Source organism: Crinia signifera, chromosome 6, assembly GCF_055691185.1.
Source record: "Crinia signifera chromosome 6, ASM5569118v1, whole genome shotgun sequence".
Taxonomy (NCBI): Eukaryota; Metazoa; Chordata; class Amphibia; order Anura; family Myobatrachidae; genus Crinia; species Crinia signifera.
In genome coordinates this window covers 222,610,391-222,634,208 of record NC_139222.1, presented here as the reverse complement: position 1 = coordinate 222,634,208, position 23,818 = coordinate 222,610,391, and the positions used below count along the sequence as shown (strand labels likewise).

Here is a 23,818-nt window from a genome sequence, read left to right as displayed (position 1 = left end):
TCAACAAACACTCCTACAAGTCTATTTCAACCTCACACGATAATGCACCTGGGGTACAGGTAAAAGATAATGTAGCATAATGAGTCATGAAATCCAGTGCATAGGGAATGGAATTGTTGTCAAGGCAACCAAATAATTTTCTCATTCAGAGTTTGCACTGTAAAAATGGCAGCTAGAATCAGACTGTATGCTATAGGCCAGGGGTTCTCAAACTTGGTCCTCAGGACCCCACACAGTCCATGTTTTCCAGGTCACCTGGCAGCTACACAGGTGCATTAATTACTCATTAACACATTTTAAAAGATCCATAGGTGGAGTCAATTATTTCTCTTGTGATTCTGTGAGGAGACCTGCAAAACATGCACTTTGTGGGGTCCTGAGGACCAAGTTGGAGAACCTGTGTTATAGGCCATACAACTAAATTCCTGAGTTCTTGTTTGTATTATTTCTCCTAACTCAGAGGTTCCCAAACTGTGTGCCGTGGCTCCATGGAATGTCTCAGAACACTTGCAGGTGATCCATGACCATTTCAAATGATCAAATGTAAAACTTGCCACATGAAGTATCTAATCGCATGTGATCCCTCCAGGGAGCTGCCTTGACAATCCGGTCCGACTAATGTATGGGGGCCTTTACAGAGAGACAAGTGAAGTTTCACTAATCACATAACTGGATCTAAAGTGGTGTATACTATATTCCTTTTCTATTCAATCCCGATTCAACCAACAAAGACCACGCTAGAGGAAGGACTCTTTTTACTTTTTATATTAATATAAAACACAAATAATACAAAAATACAAATAATAATGATGGGTACTTCTTTACTTTCACGGCGCCACTAGATAGGACAGATAGGATATCGCGGTCATCGCGGGCATTGAATGCACTAAAAAATCGGGTGCGACGCGACCGACGCGATGCCCGCGATTTCCCATAGGGACCAATGTTAAATTTCTCAATTGACCCGATTTTTCTGTTCAATGCCTCAATTGACACGATTTTTTCATAGGAATCAATGTTAAATGGCCCACAGAGGCAAAATAGACACCCTGAAGTGTGAAATGGCCCCCACAATTGTTAACGCCACCCCACGATCAACGTGAACCCGAAGCGTGGCGGTACGCGTCCTACGACCTTTTCATACCCCCACTATCCACGTCGGTGTGGAGTTGAGAATAGAATAGTGTGGCGAGTGCAGCGAGCCACCGAGCCCGAAGCGTGGCGAGCCCCGCGAGGGGACGAGGATACCTGTGAAGCCCGCGAAGGGACGCGTTTACCTGTGAAGGTATCCACGTCCGCTCGCCACGCTTCGGGCTCGGTGCGCTCGCCACACTATTCTATTCTCAACTCCACGCCGACGTGGATAGTGGGGGTATGAAAAGGTCGGAGGACGCGTACCGCTGCGCTCGCCACGCTTCAGGTTGACGTTGATCGTGGGGTGGCGTTAACAATTGTGGGAGCCATTTCACACTTGAGGGTGCCTATTTCGCCTCTGTGGGCCATTTAACATTGTTTCCTATGGAAAAATCGTGTCAATTGAGGCATTGAACAGTAAAATCGGGTCAATTGAGAAATTTAACATTGTTCCCTATGGGAAATCGCGGGCATCGCGTCGGTCGCGTCGCACCCGATTTTTAGTGCATTCAATGGCCGCGATGCCCGCGATTTCTAGTGGCGCCGTGAAAGTAAAGAAGTACCTAATGATGTTAGTAGCTGGAACACATTACACAAAATACAACAATCCGAGGTTATTACTGATACTAATCCAGTTTTTTAATTATCAATTTCCATAGCGGGACGTTATGGAAAGCTGTCCACTCCCTCACTCATCTGCTGGTAATACCGGCCCAGTGATGATGCGGGAGTGCGCACATCAGCGCTCACCGCTGCCCCGTACACACTGGGCGGCTTTCAAGCTGAAAGACGCTTAGACGAGTCAACAAAGCTGCTTTAAGCTGAAAGTCGCCCAGGGCCTTAATAGTCTGCTTCCCTGCAATTGGGGCATTCTCATTTATGATTCCGTGGTTGTGTGTGTTAATGAGAGATCTTACAAGCTGTGGAAGAGAGATTCTTTCACAGATGGTGTTAATATACAACTTCCTATCATTATATTGGATTCGGTATGAAATCCCAACAGTTAAAATCCCGACAGGGTCATAATACCGACAAGGACAAAATCCCGACAAGGACAAAATACCGACATATAGAATGTACAGGTGAAACAGTCAACATGACTTTCCGTTGACAGGTCGCGATGTCGACATGGTTTTTTTACCCAAATGTCGACACCGTCGACATGGACACAGTTGGAGGTGTACCACATCCCCTCACTTTGCTCGCAATGCTTCGGGCACACTATTTTAATCTCCCACCACGCCCTAGTGGATGGTAGGGCATGAAATACCGCCTGTCGGCACATGTCGGTTCAAAAAACAGTGAAAAAACCCTGTCGGGATTTTAAATGTCGGGATTTCATCCTTTTCGGTATTATGACCCATTCGGGATTTTGACCCGTCGGGATTTTGACTGCATCCCATTATATTAACTGGGAATGTCGGCTCCTCATGTTAATTATATAAAGTACTGAATATTTGGGTACTTATGTATTAGCAGGGCACCCATTACGTAGTTTGCATCGTGGTGTATTGAGAATACCAATACACTACTATGCATGGCTGCATAAACTACGTAACTTATGCAAATTACGTAATTTGCGTAAACTACGTAATTTACGTAACTGGAGCTGTGCTAATACATAATGGATCATATCCCCACTATCCACGTCATACCCCCATTATCCACGTGGGCGGGGAGTCAATTTTATAAAGTGTGGCGAGCCTAGCGAGCCACCAAGCCTGAAGCGGGTTGAGCGAACGCGAATATGCGTTCACTCACCACGTTTCGGGCTCGGTGCCACACTTTATAAAATTAACTCCACGCCCATGTGGATAATGGGGGTATAACGTGGATAGTGGGGATATGATTGTGTTTGTGGGTGCTGTGTGCGTGTGTGTGTGTATGTAGTGTGTGTGCCTGTGTAGTGCATTATACTTACCTCAATGATGTCCCCGGCACCAGCGTTCCCCTCCTCCGGCACTCGGCTCCCCGCAGTCGTGTCCGTCATGACAGTCCCCGCCGGCAGCAATGTACGCAATTAGCGTAGTGGCGGAGCAGGGAAACCATGTGATGCTCCCCCAGCAGCATTACAGTGAATTACATACATTGCTGCCGACACAGAACGCATCTCCTCCGGTTGCCTGCCCGCCGGGATCTCCCCCCTCCAGCCGGCCTCCGATGAAGCTCCGGCGGCCGCAGGTATCTCCCCTCTCCGCCCGCCGAAGCTCCGCCGCCCACTGTGACATACAGTATTAGCAGGGCACCCGGCAATGGCTACGCTGACAACGTAGCCTAAGGTACGTTGTCAGCGTAGCGTAGCCGTGCGCCCAGCTAATACATAAGTACCAATATTTGTTTTTTACTATATAAAACATTTTATTAACACATCTGCATATTTCTTAGGAATATTATCCTGAGTCAGATTTAAATAACTATTATTTATTTTGTTTAGACAATTTGTGAAGCCGTTCAAAAAGTGATCTATTTCTTTACAAAAAAATATTACCATTAGTTAAGGAAGTGGTTACCAAACTTTCTTGAATCATGGCACTGCTAGTATCAGCATTTTTTTTCAAGGCACCCCTAGTCCAAAAAAAGTTTCTTATTGAAAATATATATATGTTAAATTACATAAATTGTAGTGTTCATTCTAGCACCCGCTATCTTTGAAAACCCATGCAGTTCCAGTTCCGTGCCTGGGGTGTCGCTGTCTGCTGTGGTGTTTGTAGCACAGGTCTGGTTTGCAGATCAGTGCTGATATACAGACCACACTGTGCTAGAAGCACTACAGCAGACAGCAACACCCCAGGCTGGGAAGAGGAACTGCATGGGTTTTCAAAGATAGTGGGTGCAAGAATGAACACTAAAATTGTGCTCATCTGTCTAGTGAGATTTGGTCCGATTTAACCCGATTCTGACTAATCGTATTTGACATCTCCCGGGGAGCTGCCGGGGGAAATTAGTATGGGGGCCGTTAGGGGGCATACACATGGGGCAATTTTAGCTCTATTACTAAGCGACCTATCTAAATCGTTTAGAAATAAAGTACTAGCCTGCATCGGTCAGCATGGGACTTTAGGTTCAGTTATGTGGTGGTGGACATAGGTGTGGTTTGAATTGTACACATATGTTATAATTGGCAGCCACCAGCACTGGTTTTGCCTATCAGTTTGACCATAAATAATTTGTTTTAGTTCTGTACCACCAACCCAAGGCAGTATCTCGTGGCAACCCAGGGTGCCTAGGCACTCAGTTTGGGAACCACTAAGTTAAGGATTAAATACAACAGACCTGGTCAATTCATGAAAGCAGAGTGAAGTTTGTAAATTCTTGAAATATGACACTTAATCGTCTAATCAGGTTTGGGATGGTGTTTGTGTTGGGTCAGGAAGTTGCAGACCAAGATAAACGCGTTTGGTCAGAGCAATAATCAAGCTGGAATGACAGAATTTCTGGGAAAGGGTAAACCCCCCATACACACTACAGCAGGGATGGGGAACCTTTGGCCCTTCAGCTGTTGTTGAACTACACAGCCCATCATACCCTGCAACAGTTTTAGCATGGCCAAATAGTAACTGTTGCAGGGAATACTGGGATGCATAGTTCAACAACAGCTGGAGGGCCAAGGGTCCCCCATGCCTGCACTAGAGTATATAGTAAAAGATATACTGTAGCTCAGAAAGGGTTTTCTGACCAATATCTTTTACTATATCATCTAGTGTATACACTTCGTATTGTTAATGATGTGCACACTCGTGCATCGTTAATGACTCCACACCTCTTAACTGAACATGCAGGTCAATAGCCAACGACCCTCATGTTCAGCAGGTCCCGGGCATGTCACTGAAATATCGTTTACCAATATCATTCAGTGTGTACACACAATATCGGCCACCCGTGGACGATATTGTTAACTATATTGTCCGCAGATGGTATCGTTTAGTGTGTATAAGGCTCAGTGGAAGCCAGAACATACAAGATCAGGATACAAACATAGCACATTCTCGCAGATATCACAGTATTTGTGTTTCCAAACAACCTGTTGTAAAGACATACCGTATGTGCTTACTATCTACTGATCTACTAGTGGCTTCCTGTTCGGAATTTAGTTTACACTTGAATCAGTCATAGTGCTTGGAATCATTACTCGCTACTTGGTCCATGCAGAGTTGGATGTAAATGTAAGTTTTTACTGTGCACATATTTTTATGCATCCATGCTTATGGTGGCTGAGATGCATTTGGCACTTACGACTCTTTAGAAACTACTCTTTTGAAACTAAAACCAAAATATAAACAGCATGGGGGGAATTCAACTGTTTTTGTGTGTCCAACAATAGATATTCAATTGTTTTGCCATTGTGCACCATTACTGTGCAGCGGGCATTCATGAAATTTCTGACTTTTGGGAGCCCAAGTAATAGGTGCCTACAGCACACAATTGAATATTACTCGATAGGTGTCCATTACATAAATATGCCAAAAAACAAATGAATTCTGTCCTATTCATTTTGTAAAAGTAAAAAACAGAAAGTTAAACAATTAATTTCACAAAGTAGTCAATATACTGTATAATAAAATAATGTTTCCCCATATATATTATCAGAACTGTGGGGCAGCTTTGGATTACAGGAGTTAAATCAGCACATTACTCACTCAACCATTATCAATAATCATTGTATAGGATTTAAACTCAGGCAGATTATAGGATAGATAGATAGATAGATAGATAGATAGATAGATAGATAGATAGATAGATAGATAGATAGATAGATAGAAGTCATAATAAACAGCTCCTGTTATAAAACAACACAGTATGATACATATACTTACAGCTTTATGTGTAGAGCAGAAATAATAAGTATCCGTTAGTTAGCCTATACTGTCCAGCCATACATATCATCAGCAGCAGCAGTCCATAGTACTGTACCCATAAATAGCACACACATGTATTCTTACCAGGAGCCAGCTACAGGACAGGAAGTGACATCACCATCTGTCACCTTGGGGGGCTATTGTGAAAGAGACCGTCCAGTGTCACACATTGACTTTCCTCATAGTTAGTGATAATCCGCGTTTGCTGCTTAACCACACTGTATCTCCCAGGTCAACTGAAACCACGCAGTACAATACACAATATTCAAGGTTACGCTTCTGCCCACATCCATCATGGCCGATACGGCCTCACCGCAGAGCCGCAAACCAGAACGGAAAGTGTTCTACAAAATTGTCTCCGGCATCCTAGCCTAAGGATTCTGATTACAAGCGTTTATACTAGGGAGATTATTACTAATGCATCCTAATGAAACAGGCTCCGACAAGATGGCTTCTACAACGGACAGATAGGAAAGCCCACGTTTCGTTCTCTATAAACTGGAGCTGAGTTTGTGGGCGACGTTAAAGGTTACGGTGTCATGTGAGAGGATGTAAACACGGAAGTAGTGCGGCACTAGGTGAGCAGCGGGATGTGCCGGGCAGTGGCTGGGTGTGTACCTTTGGCTGGTACTATGCATAGAAGCCGGAACATGGCGGCTACTGAGTATGCAGATAGCAGGGGCCCAAGGAAGTCCCTGTATGCCTTCTCTGTGTATAGCTATACTGTATACTGTATTAGCAGGCGGTGTGTGACTGTACAGCATGCTGCACTTTATGCCGGTGTCTATACTGACATCAGCTGGCCTCCCATTCTGTGACAGCCACACAGCCATCAAAAGGGCCTATTTGTGTTCTGCAAGGCGTGCTTGCTGTGCTGGTGAATTAGAAGAATATATACTTCCTGACAGGAATTGAAATGAAGTGGATGGATGATTGTAGGATTTTTGTAGTTTGAAAGGCTTCTGTCCTATGGATCTATTTGTTTAATTTTTGTACTAGAAAATGGTCATCATGCATAATCGTCCTATTTCACAGGGGCTATGAGGATTTAGAAGAAGAATGTGAAAACTAATGTGTCTGTAGTTCATATTTGCTAATGTTTACTTATAATTAACTTAAGGGACTCGCAGCTCCTGGAATACCTTAAAGTTGGGAACACGTTAGATGATTTTGTGAATGAATTGTCACTAAGCCAAATCGGGAAGACAAAGCGTCCACTGTGTGCATCGTTTGTGACATCTTCCCTTCTGCTGTACATGCAGGTCAGTTTGGTCATATCATCAACCATTTTCAGCAAATCGTGCACTATGTGCACACTGTCAGATAGATATTGTTAACGACCTAATGATGCATGATACATTGTTAGGTCGTTTGTAAGAATTCACACTACGCACGCACTACATTTTCCTGAGAGTTCAAATGAAATTGGGATGACCATTGCATGGTTTTCACATCGACTATCTAATGCAGGCATTCCCAACCACGGTCCTCAAGGCACACCAACAGGGCAGGTTTTAGTGATATCCAGGCTTCAGCACGGGATGTAGTTACAATCCCGGCGTTCAGAATCCCGACGCCGGAATCCCGACCGCCGAAATGCCGACACTTTCTCCCTCCGTGGGTGTCCACGACACCCCTGGAGGGAGAATAAATTAGTGTGCCGAGCGTAGCGAGGCACCGGGCCCGCTGCGTGGCGAGCGCAGCGAGCCCGCAAGGGGGGGCGATCCACGTCCCACCCCCTTGTCGGCATTTCGGCTGTCGGGATTCTGAACGCCGGGATCCCGACCGCCGGGATTCAATACTGAATCCTTCAGCACAGATGGTTTAATCAGAATCCCTCAGATACTAATTAAGTCACCTGTGCTCAAGCCTGGATATCTACAAAACATACACTGTTGGTGTGCCTTGAGGACCATGGTTGGGAATGCCTGGTCTAATGTGTATCCAGCTTCAGATTGGTCCAAAAATTGTATAGTGTGTACCTATGTGGCCATTAATAGGGTGTTTGAATGGTTGTTTCAGAGTTTTGTTGATGAACTGGAAATGTATTGCATACAAACATGCTCCCTCAATTATCTGATTGTTTGGCCAAAATCAACAATCTTTGTCTCAATCTCCAATATCATTCAGTGTGTGGGCATTTTTTTTTTTTTTTTAAATAATCTGACCATATATCCCATGTTATTCAGTGACTACTTTGTCATCCTTGTGGGTGGAAATATGCATATTCACTGCTGTGTGGCAGAGAATCATTTACTATATTAAAAAAAACGTGCAGGTAACATGTTGGGCACTTTATGTTCCCCAAAAATTGCACTGATTAGTGTGGGATGACCCAAAAAATCGATAAGTGTTTTCTTTTGCATGCTTGTATAGGCTACTATGTGAATCCATTACATACATGGAAATGTTCTATAGCGGAATAGGGAACTGTGCAGCAGTTGGTCTATTGGGGATTATTCAGACCTGATGGCACGTCTGTGAATTTGAAGGCTGGGTGATAATCAATCAACTGCGCATTTGTATGTCTCGCAGTACGAAAGGCCATCCTGCAATAAAATCCAACTTCCCCCCCCCCCCCCCCCCCCCCCAAATCGGTCTGTACAGAAGTTGAATGACAGGAAGCTGACCTTTGTGGCTTGCACCTGGCCGTTTACTAGGAGTGTCAGGGAACCTGCAGGCGTGCCCAAGTGTTTTCAGGGAGGGTGTGTGACATCCGCTCCGGCCTGAACGCCCTGCTTCTATCACACTGGGCTATGCACAAACTGAACACACTGGAAAATTAATTTTGGTGGTGAATGGTTTGCAAACGGTTAGAGTGCTCAAGTGCTATGTCGCTATATTTATGAAGCTTCTCAGCGGGTTGCAGCTTAAACTTTAAAGCAACACTTTCATAGTGTAAAGCCTAGTGTGCCTTACACTGAATGTGAGGGCTTATTTACATTTTCAGCTAAAAGCCACCATTGAATATAAATAGCCCATAGTCTCTTGTGGCAGATTTTAGGTTATAGTAGTCTAGTCTCAGTGATGAGAAGCAGAACACAGGCTTTTTTTTGTGGAAAACCGCAAACCTATTAATCAAAACTCATGTCAGAAACTTGTAAATTTCAATGAATTCTACAAGTTGTCAAACAAGCGCACAGAGATAATATTAGTGCTCTGAATAAGTGTGCAGTAGGATCATTTTACAGATTTTGTTCCTTAGAAGAGATGAGGAGAAATCTTGTTTTTCGTCTAACAAATAATGTACCTTTTTTCACAGAATAATATTGTCCAACCAGACTGATACATAGGCCGTTTCTTGGCATGGCAGAAGTGGGAGGACCAGAGAAACTACCTTCAGATGAGCATCCTGTAGCAACAAATGCATCTCAGCCTTTAGCGTCACATGGTGAGATTTCTTCCTATCAGGTATTCCAGCCAATGGGAATGTGTAGCTCAGACATCCCGCCCTACAGTGCAGCCATGTGCCTGTTCTGCATGGCATGAAAAAAAAATGCTAGTTACTTTCTGGACAAACCCTGTACATAAACATTCCATTTATTCCTTGGGTCAGTGTTTATATGTGAACAACAGCATTTAAATGAATGTTGGTTGCAGTGATTAAACTACAGTGCCATGTCTGCTAAACCTGTTAGTTCTGTATTGCTTATTTATTTGTTTATATTTTTCAGATGATTCTACAGTTGAAACGGCAGAAGAGGCTGTGGAGCCACCAGAAGCAGATATTAATGAGCTTTGCAAGGATATGTTCAGTAAAATGTCATGTTACCTCACTGGTGAACTGATAGGTAAGTAGGATATACAATAAACCTGTGTACTGATGTCTAATAGAGCATACACACAATGAGATATGCAATATTTTTCTATTCGATTTTACTTCTAGAAGCATAATCGAATAGGCATCGACTGGTTTTTCTACATTTGATGCAGATTCGATCCCAATTCGCACTCCCGTGTAGTGTAAATCAAATAGAAAAATTGGCAGCCAAGACTATATAGTGGAAATCTTTTTATTTTTTTTTTAACACAAATTTTTATTTTGGACATTTCACATAATGAGTAAACGTTAATGTACATTTTGTTGGCTTGAGTAGTATATACAAGTAATGTAAGCACAATACAAGTATAGTGATGTGTAACAGAAAGGGATTGTACATCAGGGTATACAGAAAGCGTCTCAAACTTCTAAATAGTGGAAATTGAAAAGGAGTAGAAAAAACTTCAGATCAGGTCGAATAATCCATATCTAATAGAAATCAAACCGTGTGGATGCACTATTAGATTTTAGCTGCTGTAAAATGTCATAGCCATATGCTAAGAACAGTGAGCGCTCTCGTTTCTTTATTTAAAAACCATATCTGGCAACATATAGAAAACTTCTACATCCGGTGTGTGAATTTGCACATTGAAGATCGGTTTACAAAAGTCTGCAGTCCAACCATGTCGGCTTTTACATTAGCACCCACTTAGCAAGGCTTAAAGCATTTTTCCATTTCCGAATGTGAGAATCTTGGATCAGATATGTTCTAATATAAATCAAAATAATGGGGCACAGAGTAGTGAAGTACTTTTTCCACACACCTGGCTACAGGCTGTTGCACATTGCACCAATGTTATTAATGGGCCCAAATACAGGTGGCAACATATTTGTTACTACATATTTGTAAAGTATTTGTTGTACAAGTAAGAATTCCTGCATGGATTACTTGTACTGAAGGACCTAACACCAGCAGTTGCATTAAATTAGGTTTTCGATTGTATCTAGTCCCCACCACACAACCAAATGTTCAGTTCTGATGACTGTTTGCTGCCTTATTTTGTGCTTTCTGCCATTAGTTGGTCAGTGGTTGTCATGATATTATTTCAGCCACAAGTGAAGACTACAAACTCCTGGAAAATATGAATAAAATTACATGTCTGAAGTATAAGGAGATGAAAGACATCGCTGGAAATATTAGTCGGAATCTCAAAGACTTGAACAAAAAGTGTAAGTAAAGAAGTATAAATAAATAATCACTCTCTCACTGTACGCCAGCCATCCTTCAGAATTCAGGGGGGACCTCGTCATTAGGTTCTGCTTGCAAGAACTTTTGGGAGAGCAATACAGATGTGGCACATTACAGACGTAACGTGTGATTTCCACACGTGGCAGTTGTATGTGGGAGATGTAATTGTTTCTGAATCTATGGGCCTTATTCTGATTGACTTGCAAGGCTGTGATTTTCGCATCCATCAGACGCCGCTGCAAATGGATGATTTACGTAATCATCCATTTATAGGTCGCAGGTGGGGAGAAGTCATTCGATGGTCGCCGACCATCAAATGATTTCTCCCGCGCACGCAGTTCATAGGCACCTATATAATTACTCTAAACTGCGGGCGTCCTGTGCGAGGACAGGGCTGTCGGCCCTGGTGATGTCAGCTGCCCGCCCCCCACATGTCCGCCACGGCCTCATTAGTTTGAGAACGCCCAGCATTCTCATGGGAACGCCTATGGAACACTGGGCGTTCCCATATGCTAATGGAGCTGCCCGGCGCCCCCCGCTCTTCTCCACCCCCTGCTCTGCGTGTAGGGTGCGTGCACCCGGCGAACCGAAAGTTTGCCGTGTGTGCATGCACCCTGTGTCTGCACATGCGCAGACGCAAAACATCGGTGCACAGAGGGCCGAAGAGATCTGAATAAGGTCCTATGTCCAAATGAAAATAAGTTGTAACAACAATGGCACCAAATAGACTATTTAATCTAGATACAACAACTGTACTTGACACTATTTTATTCATTTACATGTTAAAAAGTAGCCATAGTTTAAAAAACAGTTAGAATTTTTATATACACAATAGGTTTTCCACTGATTCTAAGGGGTGTATGCAATCCAGGATCGACAGCCGTGATTCTGGCCCGTTTGCGGTCTGATCAATTGCAGAACGACAGGCGGGATTCAATGTCCCGCCTGCCGATCGGCGCAAAGGGGGCGTGGCCGAAAAAGCAGATCGACAATCCAAGGCCGTTATCAGCAGAACGAGCCCGACAGCTTCTAAAGTCGGGCCGATTCTGCCGCGATCCCGCGTCAATCCTGTAGCTACAGACCACATTGAATAGGGAGCCACCGCTATTTCCCCCGCCGGAAATAGCGGCAGCAGGTTGCATACTCCCCAAAATACTTATTTACAGAAGTGTGTGTTTATAGTGCTCTCTTCTCCACTATTCAGCTGGTTGGGGGCATTGTATCTTGCCATTCAGTAGTTTAGTATGTGTGGGCATCTAAACTTATCTTGGATAAAACTAGCAATTTATTTCAACATGCTCGTTAAGCGGTCTGTTTGTTGTACAGATGCAAGTCTTCAGCCCTACCTTGAACAAATAAATCAGATAGAAGAACAAGTGGCATCTTTGGAGAATGCAGCCTACAAGCTGGATGCCTATTCCAAACGATTAGGTATGTTTAAGTGAGTTAAAATATGTATCAGCCAATAACGTGAGTAATTTGCAAGAATGGATAAGGAAATACATTGTCAACTACACCTTGTTATGGCTCTGTTTAATGAGAACAAGTGCTCATGTTGAAGAGAAATGTGACAATTTTATTGTTCTTGTTTAGTTAAAAAATATATTTTAATGATTTAAACCCTATATTGCATGGGTCTTCAAACTGCGACCCTCCAGATGTTGTGAAACTACAAATCCCAGCATGCCTTGCCACAGTTTTGCTATAAGGGAGTGTTAAAACTGTGGCAAGGCATGCTGGGATTTGTAGTTTCACAACATCTGGAGGGCCGCAGTTTGAAGACCCATGTATTGTATGTGAGGAAACACCCCAAAAAATGTGTGTGTATTATATATAAATACATTTTTATTTTATTTAGAAGGCGCCACAAGTGTGTCACAGTGCCATACAAGGAGCATACAATGGGACCCTACAGTGAGATAAAACTTAACATTACAGTAAATAACAAAAATAGATTACAGGTAAAGAGAGCACCACAGTTTGAGTATTTGGAGAACTGTAATGCTGCTTTCAGACTGCATAACTGACTTTGACCCTGTATTTGAAAATGTTTCCAAAAACAGGTTTCCCAGGTAAAACCCCTTTCACACCGCATCTCTTAAATGGTACATTACCATTTAAATGCCGTTTTTCTACATAATCCCATTTCTGGCAGACCCGTTTTTTGGAAACTTTTCAAATACCGGGTCAAAGCCAGTGCGGACTTAGCTGCCCAGGTACCAGGGGAGGGGGGGACCAGTGTGGGGTCCTAAATACCGTTTCAGACTGCAAAAAAAACGGGTCTGAAACGGGTAGGACCCGGCTTTTTTTTTTTTTCTTTACAGTTTACAAAAAATGTTTGTTTTTTTGTTTGTTTATTTTTTTGGAAACAGTAAAATCGCTCTGCACCTTTTAGACCGCACAGATCACTGTTTTAAAATCTGCAAAATACCGGGTTTTTAGTGCGGTCTGAAAGGTAAGTGAAATTTGAAGAGAGGGTTTTGACAACTACTGCTCTGAGTAGTTTACAATCTAGTGATATATAAGATATAATATATATTATGCTGGCCACACATCAGATCAACTTTCCTTCAACCATCCAACTAGTTTGTTGGTTGGTCTGAAAATCTGAGACTGTATGGGGGCAAATGCCAATAAGCGACTTTCTCTCAGGAGAATGGACAAAAACATTCAGTGAAATTGTTTAAATCAAACAGGTCCAACTACAGTACATTGTCTGAGTGACAGTTGTTGTCCATTTTCTGATTTGGGAAACAAATTACTTCATTACAAATTACATTTGGTCCTATCCAGTACCAGATTTTTATTCCATCCATCCAACCAACTAGTTGGATGGTTGGAGGAAAGTTGGTCTGATGTGTGACCAGCATCACACACACAGACACACACCTGTGCCAGAATTATGAATATTCCACAATTTCTCAGACATTCAATTATTTACACAGCAGAAATATTTCAATATGTTTGTAATAATGATACCAGCTTCAATCCAGCTTCTGCCTCCTAATCACTAGTATATTGAAACGGGGATCTTGGTGATAGGTTGTAAATTTCTAGGTTGACTTTTAAAAACGGTCGACATGCACAAAGTCAACACTAAAAAAAAAAGTTGACACAAGCAAACCGTTGACAAGACAATGGTCGACACATGAAAAAGTTGACACAAGTTTTCTGATTTTTATCCTAATTTTTTTTAGACTTTCATAATTCATCATCCACATGGACTTAGATTGGGAATGGTAAAGTGTGCAGAGCGCTTTGGTAGTGTAGCAAATCACCTGACCTGAAGCATGGCGAGTGTACGCGCTACAATAATTGGGGTCCATGAGCTGAGGTGTCAACATTGACACAAAAAAAACCCTGAAACACTTGTCGTCCATTGGGTGTTAAACTAGACACTGTCGACCCTATGATGCATACATATAGAAACAATAGAATTGTATGCCCACTCCCTGTTTCTACGGCCCCCTGTGTGCCAATGAGGCAGTGAACAGGGGAGTGAGAGTACAGCAGAGTAGGTCAGGGATGAGAGGAAAGACAGAAAATGTGCAGAGATCTGCTTTTGTGTTGGTGTTCTCACCCTGTTGGAATTCCAGCTCAGGGGTTATGGGGAGTACCTCAAAATGAGTTCCTAGAAAATCAAGATAAATATTAGTCCGTGCATGGTATAGGGCACTGAGCACAGTAACAAATGATTACAAGTAACATTATAGTCCAATTACATAGAGTACACACCATCTTCTAGTCCAGAGTATGAAGTTCTGAGGCTATCATAAGTCAAAATCCCTTATTAAATAACAGGAGTTAAGGCACAAGTATAAAAGCTGATAATTGAACATGTAGCCTATTGAATTACATATCAAGTTGAAATAATAAAAAAACTCTTAAATGACCAAATACTTATCAGGTTCTGGGCTCTGGTCTTGTGGAATTTATTGGGATATAAAATCCTTTAATATATTGCTGTATTACAATTTAAGAGACGCGTGAAATTACTAAATGCAACAAAAAGGTAGCTAATCCTTTAGGAGGCAAGTCTAAATATAGATTAAAACATTATTAAATTTAACCCAAGGGCAAATTGTCTTAAGTTGGATACACACTATAAGAACTATTGAGCAATACATCATCCCGTCATCCATCGATCCATCCTTCACTATATTGTGACGTAGTTCAGAAGCTTTCATAGTGCGTTTGCTCGGTTTTGTGTGTTCTGGGATTTAGTGAATTTGGAATGACAGTTTTGTTTATTTATTTACAGTTTCTTATATAGTGCAGCATATTCAGTTGCACTTACAACAATGATTAAACAAACCAACATGGAGGTAGGAGGGCCCTGCTCACAAGCTTACAATCTATAGGCATAATAGGAGATATACATAAGGATAGAATTCCATAGTATGGCAGTCCTACCAGATTACAAGACAGTCCTGATGGGATGCAATTAGATATGAATGCTACTGGAGGTTATGTGGGGGTTCCGGAATATGATCAGCTAGCCTGAAGAGGTGAGTTTTCAGGGAACGCTTGAAAGTTTGGAGGCTAGAGGAGAGTCTTAGTGTGCGTGGAAGGGCATTCCATATGGTGGGCGCTGCCCGACAAAAATCCTGCAAGTGTAAGTGGGAGCAAGTAATGAGTGTGGATGAGATGCAGATCTTGTGCAGAGCGGAGAGGTCGGGTTGGGATATATTTTGAGATCAGCAAAGAGATATAAGTCGGTGTAGTCAGAGTAATGGCTTTGTATGTAAGTAGAAGTATTTTATATTGAATGCGGTAAAATACAGACAACCAATGGAGGGACTGACGGAGCGGATCAGCGGACTATGAACGTCTAGCCAGGAAGATCAGCCTTGCAGCTGCATTCAAAATGGATTGTAGTGGTGAGTCTTTTCTTAGGAAGACCAGTAAGGAGGCCATTGCACTAATCAATGCGTGATATAATGAGTTCATGGATTTGCAGTGTCTTGTGTAAGGTACGGACTGATTTTGGATATGTTTTTTAGATGCATGTAACATGATTTAAGACAGATTGAATGTGAGGAATGAAGGACAGTTCAGAGTCGAGGATGACCCCCTAGGCAGCGAGCTTGTGAAGTAGGATTAATTGTGTTCTCAATAGTGATAGAGATATCAGGTTGGTAACTACTCTTGGCTGGTGGGAATATAATTAATTCTGTTTTGGAAATGTTGAGTTTGAGGTGGCGAGATGACATCCAAGATGAAATGGCAGAATGGCATTCCGAGACACTGAGCAATATTGATGGTGACCATTCCAGGGAGGATAGATAGATTTGAGTGTCATCAGCGTTCAGATGTTACTGAAATCCAAAAGAGTTGATTAGTTTACCAATAGAGGAGGTATAGATTGAGAAAAGCAGGAGGACCTAGGACTGAGCCTTGGGATACTCCAGACAGAGGTAGTGAGGAGGAGGTAGAATCAGAGAAGCGAACACTGAAAGAGCGATTAGATAGGTAGGAAGAGAACCAAGAGGGATATGTTCTGAATACCTAGGGATTGTAGTGTTTGTATGAGAAGAGAGTGTTCAGGTGTCAAAGGCAGCAGAGAGATCTAGACGAATAAGAAGTGAGAAATGGCCTTTAAATTTAGCAGTGGCCAGATCATTGACTACTTTAGTCAGTGCTGTCTCTGTGGAGTGTTGTGAGCAAAAGCCTGACTGAAGCGGGTCCAATAAGTTGTAGGCGCTAACAAAGTGTGTGAGGCGAGTGTAGGCAAGTCTCAAGTAGCTTGGAGAGGCATGGTAGCTGAGAGATTTATCATTGTTACATAGTATAGTTTGTACCTTTTTTAAGAGGCATACACACGGTGCGATTTCAGCCCCTTTTTCTAAGCAATCTGACTAAATCACTTAGAAAAGAAGCACGGAACGCTCCGGGGGTATGCCCTGCAGCGATGCCAATGCGCGGTCCCATGTGTCAGTATCACCCGCAGGGAAAGCCATTGCTTTCTCTGGCTTTACCTAGATCGCGGGGCTTTGCCTATTATAAAAAGGCAGCCCAGCAGATTTCCTGTGTGCTGGGCTTGCTCCCAGCGCATCGGTCAGTCTCGCCAGAGGTCGGCAGTGTAAAAAGGGGACAACTACCGGGTTGGAGCAGAGTCCAGAGCCCTGAGTGCGACATGTACAGGTAGTCAGTGGATCACCTGTACATACAGTACGATGTGACGATTATATCTTTAGATATCAGCCATCAGCTGTGTTGCACTGACAATGTGATATATCTGTGAACATCGCCATTCACAGATATATTGATGGTACACCTTGGCCGATTGTCTGTTCAATCAAACGGCCGATATAATCAGCCGGTGTGTATGTACCTTAAGTTGTTTGTTACTATGACCATTATCATTGGTACACTTGCAGTTGATACTGGCAGTCCTGGCCTGCATGTGTTTGCAGTTGTGCCAACATATTACTGTTCTGCTGTACTGTACCCTTTTCTCCGCATACAATCCAGCCACAAGTACGCATAAACATTCCTTCACACTTCCGGGCATTCTTAGAGCGATTTTACATGAGATGCGCAATGCACACTGTCTTAGTACTCATTCTGCCTCAGCTCCAATGTGAATAGCATTTCTGTCAAACATGATTTATTCTGTATTAGGAGTACTTTTAGATAGATTGCAGAAGCCTTACTTTTAAAGAAAATAAACATTTTCGTGGCTCTGTATTATCTGTTGATTTTTTTTTTATTTATTTTTTTTTTTTTTTTATAGTTGTAGTAATTAGTAAATAGCTAAAATTGTGATTTGTATATACTTTTGTAATGCATATTAAAACAATAATCAATATGTTTAGGGAAATGTGCTTTATAACCTCTGAAGCTTAAATAAATGATAAGCGATGCAAATCGGGGGAACTGCATTTGATGCTTTTAACCATTGACAAGCCGCTATAAGATGTATCTTGCTGCTGGTCATTGAGAAAGCATTAAAGTCTGGTTAAGAATTGTCAATTGCACAATAGTTGCACCTATAAAACATTTTGCTTTGTAAGGTGAGTTTTTAATAACATTGCGTTTGTAAAGATCTCAAGGTGCCCATACACGGTACAATTTAACAGATGCGATGCATGCTCCCATGCCCATCACATCGCACAGCGCAAATAGTATGTGCTGCACATACTTTTTGTACAAGACTGCATTGTTTTCAAAACGCATGCAATGCGATCTAGTACAAAACGCACAGTGCCTAGCGCACTGTGTGTGGGCACCTTTTAGAATCCTGTATTTTTTTTTTTATTTTTTTTTTATGGATGCATCACATGTAAAAAAAAAAAAAAATATGCATCCTTATCTTAATGAGCATTGTATGCTTTGTTTTAATTTACAGAAGCAAAGTTCAAAAAATTGGAGAAGCGATGAAGATAACATCTCACAAAACCACACTGCACAATATTCTAATGCCAAAGGAATGATTCAGCATTCACAAACATTATGTCAGTCTCAAACTTTTCTCTACGACTCCATGAAATACAAGCGTATTCACTTGACCCCTGCGTGCATAGTCTCTTTATAACAATGACCTGGTATGCCGTATATAAGGTTGTTTTTTACATTATACAACTAAAAGGTTTCTTGTAGCTTTAAATTTAAAAAGTTTATTTATACCATATAAATCATCATATTATTGTTTCTTTATAGGGAGCTATGTCATCTAAATATATAAATATTACAAACTTACATAGTGTAAGCACATTTCTAAAACAAAAGGTGTTCGGGGGAGTAGATTGTATGAGAGTCCCGCTAAGGCTGATAGAAGCAAGCAATGATGGGTCGCACAGAGGAGAGTAGGGAACAAGCAGCATTCAATGAGCCTTTACTCACTAAGCAGACTGGATCAGAACCACCGGTGGGAGGAATGGAAATAGGATGTTATACTCTCTAGTTCCAGGGACAATGCTAAGATGAGCGATTGAAGGAAGAGAGCCCTACCTGTGAGGAGGGCGTATAGTCTAAAGCCCCCATACACTACTCCAACTTCTCCCCTCCGAGAAATCTTCTAACCCTTGAGCCACCCGGGAACCTTGGACATGCAGCAGGTCCAACCTCCGATCCCAGGACTGCGCATCAGATCAGATGTCAAACACATTAGGCCATTTTTTACTATTTTCTCAGCCCAATCCATCAGAATTTGGTTGAAAAGTGGCCAAATCAGATTAGTGTATGGACAGCTTTATGCTGGGTACACACTAGATCTGTGGTTCCCAACCCTGGTCCTCAAGTACCCCCAACAGTGCACGTTTTCCAGTTCACCCGGCAGGGGCACTCATTATTTAGGCACATTTGAAAAGATCCACAGGTGGAGCTAATTATAGCACTTGTTGTTCTGTGTGGAGACCTGCAAAACATGCACTGTTGGGGGTACTTGAGGATCAGGGATGATTCCCACAGCCACCAATATAGTTAAACTAAATCGGCAGGTCCGTGGAAGAATGATATTGAGCTTACGCACTGGCTGATATCATTCAAGGATATGTAAGAATTTTGTGTTTCAGAAGTGATTGTGCATGCCTTATTTAGCCTGCAAATATGTATATACTGAGTAGTTAGGCCACCAGGATTATAGAGTAATGTGAGTATCACAGATACCTTTTTTGAGTTCGGAAGATGTTCAATGGTGTTGTTAGATTAGAACTGGCACAATCTATTGGGACCCGGGTACACCCATCTACTGTTCTAAGAAGACTGGAAAGAAGTTGTCTTCAATTTAGAATTGCAGCCAAAAAGCCTTTGGCATGGAAGCAAGGCTCTGTGACACAACTGTGCATGAAAACTCAGGAACTGGGTTGAAGAAAAAGTCCAGCAGATGCTCTGGACCAAGGAGTCACTTTGAAATATTTGTTAGTTTGTTCCACTGGAGTCTCTGACCAGAGTGGAACTGGTAGGGAATGGAATCAGCGAGAGCTGAAGGAGTGGCTCAGATATTATCTAAAGTACAGTCTATGCCTGGAATAGAACCGGTAGGGAATGAAATCAGCGAGAGCTGAAGAATGGATGTCGTTGCTGATGTCCGATGATGACCATTGAAGGATGAAGAAGAGGTGAGTATCTTGGAAGACCCTGGAAGGTAATATGCTGAGATCTACAGGAGACTTGGAGTATCGATACCGCAGGCACAGAGTAAGTACAATAAGTACTCGCCGCTACTGGATAGCCACACACCAGACCCAGTGTGACCAAGCTTCCAGAGCGAAACGCGCGTCACTTCCGGTCCCAAACGCTCACAGACTCACTGTCGGGGTGAGCTAGGGACGACACGGCTGAATCCCAGCACTCTCTCCTCGCGGCTCCGGTGTATCATGTAAACGTGGTCCGTGAGTACAGAGCGCCCAGCCAGGCGCTGTATCCAGCAGCGCATCACTATGCTAATTTAGACTTAGAAAATCTCTCTGACATCCGCCAAAACTTCTGCGGAGGCAGATTGGTCAGAGTTGCAATTAGCGCTTAATCCTTAATTATGCCACACGCGATCGCAGAGTATTAACAAGAATCACCATTCGTGCTGTAATACATGTGAAATAACCCTGTATTGTGTCCATACCTACTGGACGCACATCGCTAGGATACTCACTGGTTGCCGACAGAGGCAAATTGACCAGTGTGTACTGAGCGCGGAGCTAGACACAATCCAGCAATTAAAACAGTAATTTTGAACCTGTAATACAGAGACTATCTGTTATATAAAATATCTGCCTTCAGGAACATATGATGTATAATTTCTAATCAGTATATGTTTTGTACGCAATAACCACATTTGCACGTTAATTATTGTACAGAGATTACCAAGTGCAATAACGCCCTAACCAGAGGCACAGACATTATTCTGACGTTTTGCCAATCACCTGTAGTGGCAAATTGGTCAGTGAATATATAGCGCACAATCTAATTACAATTGTATCAATACTAAGTGCCATTACTTGAAAGTGTGTATGACTGACCCTAAAGGTAGCCTGAAAACTACTCAGCAATACCAGAACCAGGGAACATTCCCATTGACTAATTGGAGAAATAAACTCTGTAACTACACTCACTGTACTATATTGTGATCACACAGACAATTTTCTGTTTCATTTTCATGGTTTCTCTCATTCTGTCACCTACAACTTTTCTGCAAATGTACACCAACATCAGAATTAACAGTTGCTACAGGTGACAGAAAAGCAGAAAACTATAACCTATGTATATTCTTTCTGGGTGACACCTGGCATTCATCTCTCAACTGTCATTCTATGCTTAAAAAGCAGATGACAGATAGCAGAATGATACCAGTCTGAATAACCCCAGATATCCTTTAAACTTTTGAGGTACGCAGCCTTGTGGAACTCCTCTGTCTACGCAGGTTCAGTGTGAATACTCTCAGTTAAAACAGCCGGGTGTAACATCTGCTCTGCATATTTATTGCAACAGCGACACTCTGAGCAGTACATATTTAACTACATAGAGGATTCACACTACTTTATATCTGTTACCTATCCCTACAGTGCTATGGGTACAAATTGAACTAACTCTCACTCAGTATTTGACGGTAACACATGATACTGAAAAGCAGAAAGGTTCATAAGGGAGAGACTTGCACTACCTTCATGTACAAATACTTTCTCTGAACTATCCCTTACAAACCTGATCACAAATCCTCTCATAGGAATATAATCCTTTTAAGTGTGGTTTGCAACAGTGTCTACTTATGTGTCAACACACAGATCACTGATTACAATGTTACTTAATGTTGTAACAAGAGTCCTAACAAATTGTCTAGATTGAAAATCAGAGCTGCGGCATTTAAATTTGATGTCATTTAGACCTTTCTGTTTCCCACTTCTGGAACGGAAAGCAGGAGAACTAGTGCTGGGACAGGGAGCAGTAAATATCCCTAATATTAAAATAGGGCAGTACAGATTACTGACCTCCTATTTTTTCAGCAATATTTTCGCAAACTGGCAAAATCTGGGAAACCAGAGGAAAATGTATATAACCCTCTGTATAACAAAAAATTTGTGATCAAATTCTGATCGAATATTTTAATGATTTTTGATTATGTATGTTTTATTCATTTTTTTCATTTTTTTCATTTTTTTCATTCATTTTTTCATTCATTTTTTCATATTGACAAGCACCATTCGTTTTAAGGTACAGTATACCTAATAAAAGTTAGTTTTTAAATTAAAACACTATCATACCTATCAATTAATTAAAGAGTGCCCCGGAAAAGACATAATCAGTCTTTCCTTTCCTTACACTCTCATGTGAGGAAAATCCCCTTTATCAGAGTTTTCCTGAAACTTAGTCTGGGAGCACCACCAACCTTGTAATATACATGAATTTAAGTCTACAATGTGTTCTTATGTTGGTCTTCTCGATTTAAACATAATCACTTCCAAGATTATGTGCGGACTCACACAAGTCTAGTACGCATGTTCCTTCCTGAGGTCTTTCTCAGTTCTGAGCCCTGCACTAATCCCTAAACCTCAAATCTGCGGAATTTGAGATCCATTCACACCAAAACACCTTAAACGAACCAAAAGGCTATCCAAACTTGATGGCGAGTTTCAACCTAAGGGAAGCCCTTAGTACAAGGAGACGTGTGGAAGATCTGGAGAGTATCTTTCCAACCAACCTCACTATATCTGATCCAATCAGTAGCTGGGAGGATGAACTTATCACATTAAAATACGCATTACAGAAACAAATTAGGACCGACTGGGACCTAACAAGTCTAGAAAATTACAATAAACAAAAAATAACACCGAGGGGTTTAAGACCCAAACTTTTTCCATCTTTCGAATTATGTACAGAGACTTTGAAACAAGATTGGGAGAAATGTTTACTAAAATGCTCTCATGACCTTATGGACATCTTGATCAAGCACAATAACCTAATTCTTGAGGAATGCACACAGAAAATTGAACTGTCTAGGAAAAACCTGGAACAGTGGGAACAAAACCCCACTTTTCAAAGCAATTTTGAAAAAATAAAAAAAGAACTGGACGATTACGAACAAGAAATAATAACACGCAAGAGGAATAAATTTTCCAGGGATAAAAAAGACTATAATACAGGCAACATCTTCAGATGGACACAGGTTACAAGAAGGGAGAACAAAAGGGAAGGCCGATATAACACACCTTCATCCTCAGAAGTGGAATCCTCCAGTGGAGAAGAACAACAACATTCAAGAAGCGGATCTCTACAAAGAGAGAGCCTCATACCCCGCACCCATTTTTTAGAACAAACAGGGGCGAACTACAACCAAAGAGGAAAAGGAAAGTCAGGAGGGCAAAGAAGAAGAAGGGGAAAAGAAAGATGGGGATCCCCACTTCAGGACCGCTACCCAGTACGGGTGAATCGGACCCAGGAGAAACGCCATCAACTCTAAAAATTATCAATCTATCAAATCACACCCTCACAGAGACACAAGAGAGTGTGTTAGCCAAAGGCCTGACTTTCTCACCCAACACAAACTTTGACCGTTTTCAATTACAAACTAATTTACAACTTTTTGGAAGGAAAATTCTCCTCAAAAAATTCTTCTCCACCAGAACACAAAACGAGGGGATTGAAGACACATCGGACCTATCAGCTCAGGAATTAGAAGCTTTACAGGCTCTTAATGAATTAGAACAAGAAGGCTTCACCCAAGAAAACGAGACAAATAGAAAAATCTGCAAGAAAAAATCGAGTTTCTTCCCCAGTGACAACATCTGTCCAGAGGTAAAAATCTTCATAAATATGGTATCTCAGGATTTGGACAAACTCCACCAAAAGAAATGTAAATATGGACCAAGAGGGAACTTAACACCA

At 41.9% G+C, this 23,818-nt stretch overlaps 2 protein-coding genes across 8 annotated transcripts in view; one reads left to right on the top strand and one right to left on the bottom strand.

Annotated features, from left to right (window-relative positions):
- The window catches only part of SLC25A16 (solute carrier family 25 member 16), a 30,104-nt gene extending 23,793 nt beyond the window's left edge, over positions 1-6,311 (bottom strand). The window contains exon 1 of one of the 3 annotated variants that reach the window (XM_083148962.1): positions 6,075-6,311. The gene's annotated coding sequence lies outside the window, so the exon portion shown is untranslated. Of the gene's footprint in view, positions 1-5,948 lie in introns of all 3 variants that reach the window. The other 2 variants (XM_083148960.1, XM_083148963.1) reach the window with 2 other exon arrangements.
- Positions 6,312-6,387: 76 nt separating this feature from the next.
- On the top strand, positions 6,388-18,510 carry BLOC1S2 (biogenesis of lysosomal organelles complex 1 subunit 2). Of its 5 annotated transcripts, none has more exons than XM_083148967.1 (7): positions 6,398-6,568; positions 7,121-7,252; positions 9,253-9,381; positions 9,665-9,781; positions 10,861-10,980; positions 12,326-12,430; positions 18,351-18,510. In XM_083148967.1, the coding sequence occupies exons 3-7, from the start codon at positions 9,297-9,299 to the stop codon at positions 18,380-18,382; spliced, it is 459 nt and encodes a 152-aa protein (XP_083005093.1). In that variant the 5' UTR covers positions 6,398-6,568; positions 7,121-7,252; positions 9,253-9,296; the 3' UTR covers positions 18,383-18,510. The 5 variants fall into 5 exon arrangements, with proteins under 5 accessions (XP_083005094.1, XP_083005093.1, XP_083005090.1 ...); XM_083148964.1 differs by having other exon boundaries at positions 7,111-7,252; XM_083148965.1 differs by having other exon boundaries at positions 6,398-6,600; positions 7,111-7,252.
- The last annotated feature ends 5,308 nt before the right edge of the window (positions 18,511-23,818 follow it).

What these genes read in the sequence shown, in the direction of transcription:
- BLOC1S2 (XM_083148968.1), top strand. Translation starts at nt 9,297, where the DNA reads ATGGCAGAAGTGGGAGGACCAGAGAAACTACCTTCAGATGAGCATCCT. An exon ending in CAAAGACTTGAACAAAAAGT is followed by an intron (nt 10,981 to 12,325) that starts GTAAGTAAAGAA and finishes TTTGTTGTACAG; the next exon opens with ATGCAAGTCTTCAGCCCTAC. An exon ending in TGCCTATTCCAAACGATTAG is followed by an intron (nt 12,431 to 18,350) that starts GTATGTTTAAGT and finishes TTTAATTTACAG; the next exon opens with AAGCAAAGTTCAAAAAATTG.